General features: G+C 45.2%; 6 protein-coding genes and 1 non-coding gene across 7 annotated transcripts; 3 read left to right on the plus strand and 4 right to left on the minus strand.

Moving 5' to 3' along the window:
• Positions 1 to 1,551: 1,551 nt before the first annotated feature.
• Positions 1,552 to 2,642, plus strand: VTP21DRAFT_9226 (uncharacterized protein; the record flags this gene model as incomplete). Its single annotated transcript, XM_069400160.1, has 3 exons — positions 1,552 to 2,080; positions 2,159 to 2,314; positions 2,389 to 2,642. 3 exons carry the CDS (start codon positions 1,552 to 1,554, stop codon positions 2,640 to 2,642), a joined length of 939 nt encoding a protein of 312 aa, XP_069254114.1.
• A 578-nt stretch (positions 2,643 to 3,220) lies between these two features.
• VTP21DRAFT_9227 (uncharacterized protein) lies at positions 3,221 to 5,984 on the plus strand (the record flags this gene model as incomplete). The annotated part of the gene is made up of 6 exons (XM_069400161.1): positions 3,221 to 3,346; positions 3,416 to 3,522; positions 3,590 to 3,801; positions 3,872 to 4,797; positions 4,875 to 5,097; positions 5,191 to 5,984. The coding sequence occupies 6 exons, from the start codon at positions 3,221 to 3,223 to the stop codon at positions 5,982 to 5,984; spliced, it is 2,388 nt and encodes a 795-aa protein (XP_069254115.1).
• Positions 5,985 to 6,822: 838 nt separating this feature from the next.
• On the minus strand, positions 6,823 to 7,839 carry VTP21DRAFT_9228 (uncharacterized protein; the record flags this gene model as incomplete). The annotated part of the gene is made up of 1 exon (XM_069400162.1): positions 6,823 to 7,839. One exon carries the CDS (start codon positions 7,837 to 7,839, stop codon positions 6,823 to 6,825), a length of 1,017 nt encoding a protein of 338 aa, XP_069254116.1.
• Positions 7,840 to 8,907: 1,068 nt separating this feature from the next.
• On the minus strand, positions 8,908 to 10,498 carry VTP21DRAFT_9229 (uncharacterized protein; the record flags this gene model as incomplete). Its single annotated transcript, XM_069400163.1, has 2 exons — positions 8,908 to 9,589; positions 9,684 to 10,498. The coding sequence occupies 2 exons, from the start codon at positions 10,496 to 10,498 to the stop codon at positions 8,908 to 8,910; spliced, it is 1,497 nt and encodes a 498-aa protein (XP_069254117.1).
• Positions 10,499 to 10,979: 481 nt separating this feature from the next.
• On the minus strand, positions 10,980 to 11,280 carry VTP21DRAFT_9230 (uncharacterized protein; the record flags this gene model as incomplete). Its single annotated transcript, XM_069400165.1, has 2 exons — positions 10,980 to 11,139; positions 11,207 to 11,280. The coding sequence occupies 2 exons, from the start codon at positions 11,278 to 11,280 to the stop codon at positions 10,980 to 10,982; spliced, it is 234 nt and encodes a 77-aa protein (XP_069254118.1).
• Positions 11,281 to 12,380: 1,100 nt separating this feature from the next.
• Positions 12,381 to 12,452, plus strand: VTP21DRAFT_t47. Its single transcript has one exon. It is a non-coding gene; the product is annotated as a tRNA-Glu (tRNA).
• VTP21DRAFT_9231 (uncharacterized protein) lies at positions 12,415 to 12,765 on the minus strand (the record flags this gene model as incomplete). Its single annotated transcript, XM_069400166.1, has 1 exon — positions 12,415 to 12,765. One exon carries the CDS (start codon positions 12,763 to 12,765, stop codon positions 12,415 to 12,417), a length of 351 nt encoding a protein of 116 aa, XP_069254119.1.
• Between the last annotated feature and the right edge of the window lie 397 nt (positions 12,766 to 13,162).

Here is a 13,162-nt window from a genome sequence, read left to right on the forward strand (position 1 = left end):
CGGCAATGGTTCAGATGTGGTGAGGATGTGCGTCACTTCCCAGAAAATTAGTTTACGTGATGCATCGTTAAGGGATTGTAAGTAATGGGTACCATATTAGAAAATAATCCTCAGATGATTGGAGCTGGAAATTAAGCGTGTATGCGGGTAGGGAAAGAATTCATGTCGTGTCCCACTTAGGCTGAATAGAAAAGCAAATGTTACAATACTAGAATGTTAGATCTTAATTCTACGATGTTTATTTTGAGTAATGAATACACAAACGCAACTAGAATCCAACCAATACCCAGAATTTGGTTGAGCTATTGGAGGGGATCAAACTGAAAGGTATTATGAAAAGAACAGAGACTACATCAAAATATAAATAGGATATAATAAAAGCAGTTTGACATACCAATTGTTATTAAAATGGGGAAAATTTTGGAAACAGCATAATATGCTGTTTCCAATATAGCTTTTCTTCTATATTATAGAGCTTTATTTAATAAGTATCTAATGGGCTTATCTTTCAAGCCACCTATTAAATATTTCATATAATGGATTTTTTTACGCCTCAAAAAAGAAGGCAAATTATGTTCAGTTCCAGTCCCGATACAAGTGGTACCGATCTAGGGGAAATACAGCAGCTCCTTTGACACAGCCCACGTTGCTACAGAAAAAACATTCTAAGGGTGTTAGAAGCTCTTTCACCCTAATATTAACCATCCTCCGCATGTTCCTTAAACCTAAGCATCCTTACCATCGGTTTGATGATAATCAATGAAGAGCACTAACTCCTTCCTTAGAGGCCCAGTTCTATTGGGATTCTGAGTCAGAGGGCACCTTACTTATCTCATTATATTGTAATGATATTGAATACTACAGTATTTGCGTCCATTGAAACAACCTATTGCATGGTATATATATATATGCAAAACTGTGTATGACTAATTAACTACTGGTATCTTGCACAGCATATCAACGATGCCGATGTTATTGATGGAAACTGTGTCTACTTACAGATAGAGGTATATACTGTATATATAAAAGTTCGCCATTAAAATGGTCCAATCATTCAACCTTTTTCAGCTAGGTTTTGGCGAGGAATACATTTCCCATCTAAAACTACCGATATTTCGGCTAAGCAATTAAAATAGGATGCGCTCTAAATGTTTTGATTGCTGCGTTTCATTTCTTTTTCTTAGTCATCAATTAATTCTCACTATTGTCATTGAAAGAGAAAGAAGATGACAATGGATAAGTGATATGGAGACATAACTCTGTGAATATCTTCCAAGGACAATTTACCAGAATATCTATGTATATACTGATATTAGTGATGGTGTGATCTGTTTTTGCACCAACAAAGATTTGTAATGAAAAAGTTTTACCAATGATGTCAATTCCCGTCATACGATTTTCAATAAACCCAACCGGGAAAATCTTGGTGTTTAATTATTATTACTAAACTCTATTGGAAAATCTCTATATATACAATGTTCCTGCGAAAAAGTCAAAATATTTTTCCTTTCCGTTTTGTCTTCCCCTCTTTCTACTGCAAGCAAAATCAAAATGGACCTTGTTCTCGAGGCATTCGACGAGTACGTCCTGGATTCAGTGTACGCGCGTATTTTCCCTTTGACACTCGGGAATACGACCACAATTTCCTCGGAGCTGCTTCCCGTCATTAGCAGTGTTCCGAGAAACAACTTACTCAGACAATTCGCCTCGCTTTACCTAATTGTGACATTAGGTGGTTACTTCTTCTACTTCTTCTTTGCCAGCATCTCCTACTTCTTCTTCTATGATCATTCACTGAAGAAGCATCCAAAATTCCTCAAAAACCAAATGCAAAAGGAAATAAAACTCGCCTGTTCCTCTATCCCAGTAATGTCACTCTACACAGTTCCGTGGTTTCTCTTTGAAGTGCGTGGATATTCTCGGCTCTACAACAGCGTAACTGAATATGGATTGTTTTACCTCTTCTTCACGATATTTGAGTTCCTCTTGTTCACCGACTTTGGAATTTACTGGATCCACCGCGCGTTGCACCACCGGCTTCTCTACGCTCGTCTTCATAAGCCTCATCACCGCTGGATAGGTAAGTGAAATCAAAACCGTTTGCGAATGTCGTAAGCTCTAGCGTTAAGCTTTTCATTTTGTTTGTTTTTCTAAATAGTGCCAACTCCCTTTGCTTCACACGCCTTCCATCCCCTTGACGGCTACCTGCAATCTCTCCCCTATCATATATTCGTATATATATTTCCCATGCACCGCCTACTCTATCTTGGCATGTTTATCTTCGTCAACTTTTGGACCATTATGATTCACGATGGTGAGAATGCTCGCTCTCTTTCTCTGGAGGTAGTAACAGTTCAGCTTACTAACCTGTTATCTTACATATATTAGGTGAAATGTTAACGAATAACCCAGTCATCAACTCCAGCGCCCACCACACTATCCACCATCTCTACTTCAACTATAACTATGGTCAATATAGTACTCTCTGGGATCGCGTCGGAAAGAGCCACCGTCTGCCTGCATATAAACAGACCGAGCGCCAAATTCTAGACGTGTGGGCAGATCAGGTGAAAGGCATAGAGGCCAGCACTGAGTATGATCCTTCTGAGGAATACATAGAGAATACCAAAAAGATGGATTGAGCGTCAGACACGCATTATTTCCCCTGTTTAGATACTTATAGCTATTGGCCTATTTAATATTTCTGCCTGATATTTTGTATTATTTATAGATCTTTCATCCGTTGTTGTCTTATTTATCTATTTCTCTACCCCTTTTCTATTTTTGTAAATAATCTCCATCTTTGAAAACGAAATGCCGTCAAAGATGGGCAAATTTATTTTTTGAATTTTCAAATTTCGAAACTGGGGGGGTTTGAACTTGGATTTTATTTTTTTTCTTTTTTCGTCCAAACCCTTTTTCAAGATTCCAGCGGGAGATTCGGTTCGAGCGCGTTATTAGAAATCTATTGCAAGAGCCCTTTTAACCTAATCACTCAGTCTAACTAATACACGCAAAGTGTGCACATAAAAAAGTCTCCTCGTTTAAACCCCAATCGTCATTGAGTTGATCCCTAAATAGATTCGGATTCACCATTTGGCGAATATCTCTGCGATTTTGTTGCAGTGATCTCTTATTCCTTTTTTCTTCATTTCTCTTCTATTTATTCTACTTCCATTTTCCCGCTACAATTACTCCATCGCCTACTTTATAAAAAGCCATGTCGGCATCTTACATATATACAGCTGTGTATTCGGGGGTACCAGTCTATGAAATGATGGTTCGTGGGATCGCGGTCATGCGAAGACGATCGGACAGTTATCTTAACGCCACACAGATATTAAAGGTATAATGCTTGCTAAATGGTGATGTTTTGTGAAAATGTATACTTTAGCATTGTTCTTCTTATAATCAGGTTGCAGGTATTGAAAAGGGAAGAAGGACAAAAATTCTAGAACGAGAGGTGCTGACTGGGGAGCATGAGAAGGTACAAGGGGGTTATGGGAAATATCAAGGAACATGGTAAATAAAAGAGAAGCTTAACTGTTGAGTGTTTTTTATTAACCCATTGACTGGCATCTGCATCCAGGATTCCCTACAAGCGGGGCCAGGAACTTGCCCAGAAGTACGGGGTACTCGATTTTCTTCGGCCCATTCTTGAGTACAATCCCTCCAATAGTACGCTAGCTGATCGCACACCCACCAAGGAAGAAGCCCTCCTTGCACAACGTAAGGCAATGTCTTTTTCAGTTTTAAACAATCAGTCTCAAAAATCCTTGCAGCCCCTGCTCCCTTCTTCTGGTATAACCGCAGTTTTGGATCAAGAACATATTTTTCATTGACCTCTCTAAATACTTCGTTGAACCTCTAGGTGCTGCGGCCCCAGCCTCGTCTCCCCTTAATTCCGCCCTGACTACGCCTGTGAACATGAACACTAACAAGTCGATCAACATGAACCGGTCGGGAGAGCCTCCACGTAAACGGTTCAAGGCCTCTATGGGAGGGGGCGATTTAGGGCCTTTTGGAGCCTCTCCGTCGGGAAAAGGAGGATCAGGGTTGAGTCATGGCATTGAACCCTCCGGGTTTTCCATTGATGAACCCGCCGCGACGAGTATCCAAGACCACCGTAGCCTGCTCATGAGCTTTTTCCTTAATGAGGACCCAAACCACGTACCCGCCCTTTTAACTGGCCTTCCTCCCTCCCTAGATATCAACCTCGTCATCGATGACCAGGGGCACACCGCAGTGCATTGGGCGGCCGCTTTGGCACGCCTCAAAATCCTGCAGATGCTCATCGACAGGGGTGCGAATTGGCATGTTGGAAACTACGCTGGGGAAACGCCCCTCATGCGTGCAGTCCTTGTGAGCAATAATTATGACATGCAGACGTTTGAGCAATTATTGCATATGCTGCAGGACACGGTTGCTATGACCGATCGCAGCAAACGCACCGTGCTGCATCACATTGCCCTGACCGCTGCCATGAAGCAGCGCACCCAAGCGGCTCGCTACTATCTGCAGTGCCTGCTCCTCTGGCTCGGTCAGCAGAACAATCCCGAACTTTCGGATTTCGTTAATTTGCAGGACGAAAATGGAGACACAGCCCTCAATATTGCGGCGCGCTTTGGGGATTCCAATATTATCCAGCAGTTACTTGATGCAGGGGCTAACCGAATGATTGAGAATGGTTTTGGGATTAGGCCCATTGATTTCGGGGTCGGCGAGGACGAGAAGGACAAGGGAGAATCGGCTACTAGGGCTGATGTAACCACCAAAGAGGGTGGTGCGAACGCGAAGGTAAGCGCCTCTTTAGACATTTCTCACTTATTATTTCTGAATTAACTCACTGGCGTTTCTGTTCCTTTCTTTTTCAGATCGAGGATACAAACGATGATGTGTTTTTAGCCTCTCAAAAGAAGGAACAGCCCACTCATTCCCAGTCTCCGCCTCTTCCGGCTTCGCAGGCCGATTCGATTGCAACTGAACTGATCACTCAACCCAGTTTCGACAACGATGTCAAACCAGCGGACGCAAGTCAAGAAGTAGGGGAGTCCGAACTACCCAGCACTGCTAAAAAGGCAAAGGAAGTAATGCAAGGTATGATATTTTCCAGCACTCTCTGCAATGATCCTCAACTCTAATAATGAAATCTTCGGTGATACTAATACATTTTCCGCTCTACAATATTAGCACTCCAAGAAATCTTCGAGAATGTGGATCTCCAATTCACAGAAGAGATTAAATCACGTCAAACGGAACTCCAGAAGACCCAGGCAGAGCTACGACTTGCCACCAAGGAGCTAGCCGAGTCCCGTCGTCTCGTCCAGCAGCAAAGACAGGAGGTCGAGGAGCTTGATGCGGCACAGCAACGCATCGTGAATTTGGAGCGGGCCATCGAAGAGGAAGGGGGCATTGTGCCTCCTCCCTATGGCTCCGTGGGAGGCGAGGAGGGAAACGCCGAGTTTGGATCAATGGTGGTAGGCCTGGAGAGTGCGGAGGACAAGGAGTGGAAGGATGAGGATCTGGATAAAGAGTTTTGGGTGCCAGCACGCGCCCCTGAAGATGTCGAGATGCCGGACGCACGCGCTCCAACCTCTTCAACGGCCACCGCTACTTCCAGCGTCTTGGTGCCGAACAACACTTCGGGAGTGGATGTGAACGCGCGCATCGCTCAGCTGGAGCACGAGCTCTCCCAGCTTATAGCCCATGTTGCAGCGTATGAAACAATCAATGCCGAACTGGATTCTCAGGTGCTGCGATTGCAGCAACAGAACTCGGAGCGGGAGTTGAGGTGCCGCCGTTTGATTGCAGCTTGTTGCAATGTACGGATAGAGCAGGTTGATGATATGCTGCAGTCTCTACTGCAAGCGGTGGAAAGCGATGGTGCCGAGCTAGACCTTGGAAGGGTGACCGGTTTCATGAGTAGAATGAAACAGCGGGACGTTTCATTCGTGGTTGGCGAGGGTATGCTAATGCAATCATGAAAAAAAATGCATCCCTGGCCTTGCTTCTTCAATCATACTAGCAATTTCGTTTTATCATTTCATTTTTTTTTTTTAAAGGCTTTTCAATTTGCTTTTCTGTGTACACTTGTTTTATTTTCTGAAAAGATATTCACGACTTCTCATTCTTCACCTCTCCCTCACCTACTCCTTTCTTTTTCAAAATCTAACTGTTGTAGTTTTTTTTTCCTTGTTAGTTTTTATGATTTTCTGTATGGTTGTTTTTTTTTCTTATTAAAATTACTATTCAAAATCTGTCAACGCTATTTTCAAATGTTTAATTCAACAATCGAGCGCGATACAAACCGAACCAATCTCGTGATTGGACCAGCTTTTTACGGCTTTATGAAATTGGATCCTTGAAAGTAGTACGAAGCTCCTTAAGTTTTAATATTATTCATTAAAACACGCCTGGGTAACGACTTGAAAAAGGCAGGCCGAACTCATTTAAGTCTCCGTGGGTATAGTTCAGTAGTCATGGTGGCGGTCGGTTTTTGATCACCCGCTGGAATGACCCTCTTTGCTATGTGGCTCTCGAAGATCAGGGGGAAACTTGCTAAGTTTGTACTTGAATCCTTTTCTAGAGTCAAGAGAGATAGGCGATGATTTACTCAATTGGATAGTGAAGGTAAGATGCCCTGCTCTTGCGAAATTTAGTAAATAATTGAATACCTACAATGAATGATAAAAAAATTGGTTTGGATACATGCTAAATAAAGAGGGGTCGAGGACAAAAGAGGATCCAAAATGCTTCTGAGGAGTATACATAGAGATATAGAAAATAAAGAGGAACGGGCTATTCTAGAGAAGGTTGGCTCCTTTAATTTCTGCCCTGTCTTCTCCCCCCACCTTGTCTCTGAGCCACACCTTGTTGTCGTTGGGCTCCCTGTACTTGACGCCCGCGTCCAGCTTGCCCTTGCTGCCTCTGTGCACCTTGCTGCTGTTGCCTCTGTGCACCTTGCTGCTGTTGCCTCTGTGCACCTTGCTGCTGTTGCCTCTGTGCACCTTGCTGCTGTTGCCTCTGTGCACCTTGTTGCTGTTGCCTCTGTGCACCTTGTTGCTGTTGCCTCTGTGCACCCTGCTGCTGTTGCCTCTGTCCATTTTGCTGCTGCTGTCTCTGACCCTGTTCACCCTGACGGCCATTGCCTCCACCCTGTCGCTGCCTTTGTCTTCCCTGCTGCTGTTGCTGTTGCTGCTGTTGCTGTTGCTGTTGCTGCTGTTGCTGTTGCCTTTGTACCCCCTGTTGTTGCTGCCTCTGATCCTGTCTACCCTGACGGCCATTACCCTGCCTTCCATTGCCTCCGCCTTGCCTTTGATTGCCTCCTCCTTGTTGCCCATTGCCCCCTCCTTGTTGTCCATTGCCCACGATTCGGACATCAGCGCAATTGAGGTAGGGCTTTGCCGGCAACTCTGCAAGCCACCTGAAGCGCATAGTGCAACGCTCGCACGTTACACCCTGAGGCAGCTGCAGTTGGCGATTAAAGGTGCCGGTGGTCTTGGCGCAATCTTGCACCTGCAGTAGCGGCTGGAATTGGCCGTTGTCGCCGTTGGGGGAAAGCTCGAAGAAACACGGCCCATCGTGGGCAATCGTGATACGCCAGCTTACATCGAGTTGTTGACCTGCCTGCAGGGTGGTTTTGATCTGGCCGGGAGCAGTGCCTCCGCAGGGGAAGTCTTCCGTGGGACCCTCCGTGTTGATGAAATCGTTGGCCTCGCTGTCGCCCGGCTTAATACGAATCTCCGGGCTAAGCATGCGCCCGTGTGCGGAGACAAGGGAGGGGGCCAGCCCCAAGAAGAAAAGTGCGGCTGCAGATACAATCGAGCCCTTAGCAACCATGTTGGATATATTGGAAATAAATAAAGCGATAAAGTAGTGAGGGTGAGGAGTGCCGAGGTTTAATGTGCACGAGGTCTGCTGTGCTAGTGTGAGGAATCAGAAGAGAGCTTTCTATGCGGAAGCCCCACTATAGTGAAAGAGAAGAGAGTCAGTAGAAGCGTGACGTTGGGGGAAACGGAAGGAGGGGGCTCTCGGGCGGCAATTCCTTTATATAATGGCCCACGTTCGATTCAATTTTCCATCACCCTTCAATTTTTTTTGCCTCTGCCCGTCACCCATTAGAATTTCGGTTCTTTGACAGTCCGCGATCTCTCCCCCTCTAAGAATCCACGAGGCTCGCGGACATTTTTCTTTGTTTGCAGTTTAGTCAGAGCGTGCCCGGTATCCATTTACAAAAGCTTCGTAATTAGTCTCCACGCCTGCCATTTGACGGCCAGCCGCGATCCAAGGAGCATTGCCCTATTAAGCCAGTGCCCCTACCCTCTCCCCTCCCTTGTGCTCTCTTCTGTAACCCAAACACATGCGCATGGACCGGTTTTCGGCCGGCTATCATTGGAAAGGTTCCGCCATCTCGAGATCCTTGTTTTATTTTTGTCCTTGCTCTTGATGGATTTCATCAACACGCTCCGAGCTTTTTTAGCCATTCCCTGGGAAGATGCAATCGAAGAAACTCCATGCCCAGGTCTTAATTGATTAGTCTAAAAAACAGTATACTTTGTATTCAGTGGAGGAGGCAGTAGTGAGAAGTGATAATAAAAGAATAAAGCGATCGGAAATAAGAACACGAGAGAGAAAAAATTTTTGTTAAACGATAGCAAAAATACCAAACAAGGAACTGTGTAAGCACTTTTAGCTCCAGTTTCTTGGTTATAGTTATATGTATAATAAGACCATAGAGAAGATTCCAATTAAAAGTTCGTGCGTTTGTTCTCACAAGATATTTTGAAATATAATCGAACAAATTCTATTGAAGCGGGAAGAGGGAAGAGGAGGGGGGAGGAGAGGGTGGAGGACGAGAAGGGGAGAGAGGAGAACGAGAAAGATAACGAAAACAAAAACAGCCAAATACTACCAACAGTTCCACATATGTCCATTTGTGATGATCCCGAGGTCACAAATATAGTCATTTGGAGGCTTCATTCCTTTACGTTTGTTCTCCTTCATGCGCCTCTCAGCCAGCGTTTCCAAACCCTGCAGATGAGTCGGGTCGCCGTAGACGAGATAGGAAACGCGCAATACTTTATAGAATTCTTCAATATCAAAGCCCTTAATGTTCTTGTACGGCCAGCCCTCGCCCTCCGTGAGCGCGTAGGGTAGCAGGTAGTCGACCGCCTTCTTGATAGACTCCCCGTTCGGCCCTTCGTAGTTCCACAAATCCACCTGAACTAACTTCGCTTGTTGTGCCAGTAGCATCAACCCCTGCAAGTTGAAAGCGCTGTAGAACCATCCCGTGGGACGCTCCGTCTCCCCAGGTTGCCACCCATTGGGCTTCACCTGTCTTAAGATCCTCTTTGTTTTAGCCTCTTCCGCGACGGCCCGTGCCTCCTCAACGCGACCAAGGAAGCGAAGCAGTGCGATGTGCTGAACATCGTAGTAGGTTCCATGGTTATTGTGTGCGTTTCGCTCCAGCTTTCCCTGCTTACTGTTGTAGAACCAATCGTAGTACTCGATGAACCAATTCTGTAGGCCCTCGTGCAACTCCTTAGTATAGTATTCCGAAGCTTGAAGATATTTGATCCCGTCAAACATACTAAGTACCCAATAGCGGGGGCGGGTTAAGAGAAGGAACAAAAGACTCAAGTTCAATACCATTCATGGATTTATGGCACAATTCATATGCTCACCGGTACACCTGCATGAGGTCCAATACACCCGTGCGACGACCCTCCTCAGTGCCTTTCCTGAAGCTTGCATACTTGAGGTTGGGGTTCATCTTGGTCTCTGGATGCAAGAACCACTCATTCAGTCGGTAACATGCCTTTTTTGCGTACTTGGCATCGCCAGTCCAGAAGTATGCCTGGCCCATCACGCCCACTTCGCGCATCATTTGACGAAGTAAACGGTAATCACGGACAGTCTCTACTTCGGGATTAATATGCCCATCTCTACCGATATAGGGAAGTCCATCTTGCTTTGAAGGGTCTGGCCAGAAATACTTGGCAAGTGAGAGATAGTCGTGCTTGTCGCCAGATGGAGCTGTTTGCTGCTTGAGCGTGACAGAGTATACTGACTCATTACGCACAGCAATATCTGCATCGTGAATAACTAGCATCTTAGCACGTTGTCGTTCTTCATTCCACTTGCGCAATGCGAGAAATTCGAGATTGGTAGCGGGCTGGACTGCTTGGAAGGTCTCATCATGCTGCCCGTTCGCAGCCGGCATCGCTGGACAAGGAGGGCAGGCGAAGGAGAGATCAGGGATCTTGGTGGGTATCTGGCGGAGCGAGGTAGGGCCTGGGAGATCACCATGCGGGAAATCAGCCCCCTGCTGCGGAGCTTGCTCAGGCGCTGCAGATTGTTTGAGCAAAGATAGCCAGTCTTGAGGCTTTTGTTGTTCTTCTCCAGATCGGAAGGCACTCCATAGAACAATACAGAAAACGAAGAAAATGAGAAGCAGGGTAAGGTCCTTTACTCTTAAAGAACGCCAAGGATTGGCCATTGTGTCGCGCTGTTTTATTTGGCTATCTTTCCTCCCTTGATTAATGTTGCTTCTCCAGTTTCTGTAGGATTATTATTATTTTTAGAAAGAAAGAAATGTAGGGAGTACACAATAAATTTTCTCCCTGAGCCATCTTGATCTGTGGGGGCTTAGCATTTATCAAAGTGAAAACCCACAAACCAGCACGAGCGCTTTCCTTTCGGGGACGGGCCTGAAGAATGAGAATTAGACAAATCCAGCCTGCAAATTAAACTGGAGGACGGGCACGAAGCATTGAGTAGGTGCATGGAGTATTTTATTGCGTGTGTCTGATTGAATACAATGGATAAATGGGAACTAACTTTAGAAATACAAAACAAAGATATTTTTAGCTGCAAGAACTATTCTGAACACTTCCCCAGTCAGGGGGAAGTTGACAAGGCGGGGAGAATGCCGCTTTAGTCTGTATAGGTGGGATGAGCAGGATCCGGGATGGGCATTCCTAAAATCGTCCTCTCCAATGGTTGCGGTGGCGTGTAGTCGTATGAGGATGCTTGCGAGATCGCATTCGGGCCAGTGCTTTATAGATCCCGAGCTTAGCCATAATATATACAAAAGGGTTGGTATTCTTGGTATTGTGTTTTGGGTAGTTGATGTTGCGTCTTACATGGCAAAGATTAGTCAAATAGTATTGAGGCAACAGATCGGGAAAAAGAGCACCAAAACTACCTGTGGCGGAATAGGCGCCATCCCCCGCGATGGTTGCGGCGATTAAAATATCCGCGATCTCTCTGGGGTCTCATTGTTATTGTGATTCCAACCTTGAGTAATAATTGTTTTTGAGCAGTTTTCAGGTGCGGTCTTTTAGGTGTGAGAGAGGGGAAAGGGCATATTTATCTCGATTTGATGGGCGCCTAAGATATTCCAAAGTGGAGTCGCTACGCCCAAACCAATTCCGACTTTATCTTCTAGAATGCCTAATGTAAGGTTTTCCCAACCCTCCAGTAAAAAAAGGGCCGTGCATGATGCAAAATCTCAGGATCTCTTCGATCCATCGGATCTATTCCTCTACTCCATACTTGCGTAGCATCAGGTCTAAATCTGATCAGACATGCAGAGCATTTTTTCAGATCCTTCTGCAGTCTATTAAGGTGATAAGTTTTCGAAAAATAAAAGTTACCACCTTTTCCACTCTACTCAGCCTAGTAGAGTGGAACTTAATCCAATTTGAGTTATGTTATATGCTGGATAATCCCTGCCTGTATCACGCCATTATCCCTTTTCACCTTATTCATTATGTTTCTAATTGAGCTCTCGTTACCTGCCAACTCCTCTACACCGAAGGTCAGGTGAAATTTTTGACAGAGTAATAAACCCTGTCACCTCTAGAATATAAAGTGTTGCCGTCAATTACCTCGCCTCTCAACTCTTCACTATTGCATACATTGTGCAACTGCTTCAAGAGGGGGGGGGAGGAAGGCACATACGACAATTGTCATATGATCGGCCTTTATAAAAAAGTTCCAAAGCAACTTGACAAGTGATAAAGATAGTGGACTTGTATCCACATTTTTCTACACCAAATCTTCCTGATATCTTCTGCTTTAACCTCTGTGAACGCGGTGATTCTTTTCTTTTTAACATAAGGTCTTTATTGAAAAGTAACCTATCCTTTTAAAAAAATTAGCTAGATTCTACGTCAAAATCACCCCAATAAATGCTCCTGACGTACCTTGAAGGAAAAGGAAGAAGAAAGAAGGAAAAAACGGATATAATAAGGGGAAAGGGAGAGGATAAAAGGTAAAGTGGATGCAGTGGCTCCCCAAAACGCCTTGAAATTAACATAATATAGTATATATGTTTACAGAGAACTTCTAAGTCAAGCAAGTGTTCCACCTAAGTATCCGAATTGGTCCAGTGGTTAGGATTTCCCGCTCTCACCGGGACGGCCGGGGTTCGATTCCCCGATTCGGAGTAGTTTTTTGCGTTTTTCTCATTATTTTTTGATGTTTTTCTCCTTTTGAAGGGCATAGGGACGTTCCCCTCGTCGAGAGGAACCGATTGATACCCTTTTTGTAGGGAGTTTCTGCAATTTTTGCGGAAACATCGAAGATGATGGGAAAATCGACGCTGATGATGGCGATGGTGACTCCGCCAAAACAACTCCAAATGTCACGGGAACGGTTCAACAGGGACCACTGATGGGTCCTGACCTCGTGGGGACAGGGTCTCTCCGCCATCTGAGCTGTATGCGGTTCGTCTGAGGCTCGGAGACATGGGGCCCTCATTCACTTGATGAGGCATCTAGCGACGCCGAACCAGACCAGAGAGCACCACAGGCGCTGCGCCAAGTTCAGAATCTCCCGCCCTTAAACGTAGGATTCAAAGGCAGTCGAGCCAGGATGCTAGCGAAGGCTTATTTACGACACAACTGTTTACGAACTACAACTAGCGATTCCCCAGACAATCCGATGTTCGAAGTACCGTCTACTTAGTCGGAAAAAATTAGTACGGCCATAATGGTAGAGGGATTTTTCGTGATAGCAATATGACTTTGTTGCACCCTTTGTTATACGTTCGACCTCGAGATCTTGACCAACCATTAGCTATCTTCGCCAAGCCGACAAAGCGCACTCATGAGTTCCCGGAAAGCAGACTTCCTCTTCACTGTTGTCCATCTACCCC

The sequence above is a fragment of the Calcarisporiella thermophila genome, assembly GCF_041956535.1.
Source record: "Calcarisporiella thermophila strain CBS 279.70 unplaced genomic scaffold VTP21scaffold_5, whole genome shotgun sequence".
In the NCBI taxonomy this organism is placed as follows: Eukaryota; Fungi; Calcarisporiellomycota; class Calcarisporiellomycetes; order Calcarisporiellales; family Calcarisporiellaceae; genus Calcarisporiella; species Calcarisporiella thermophila.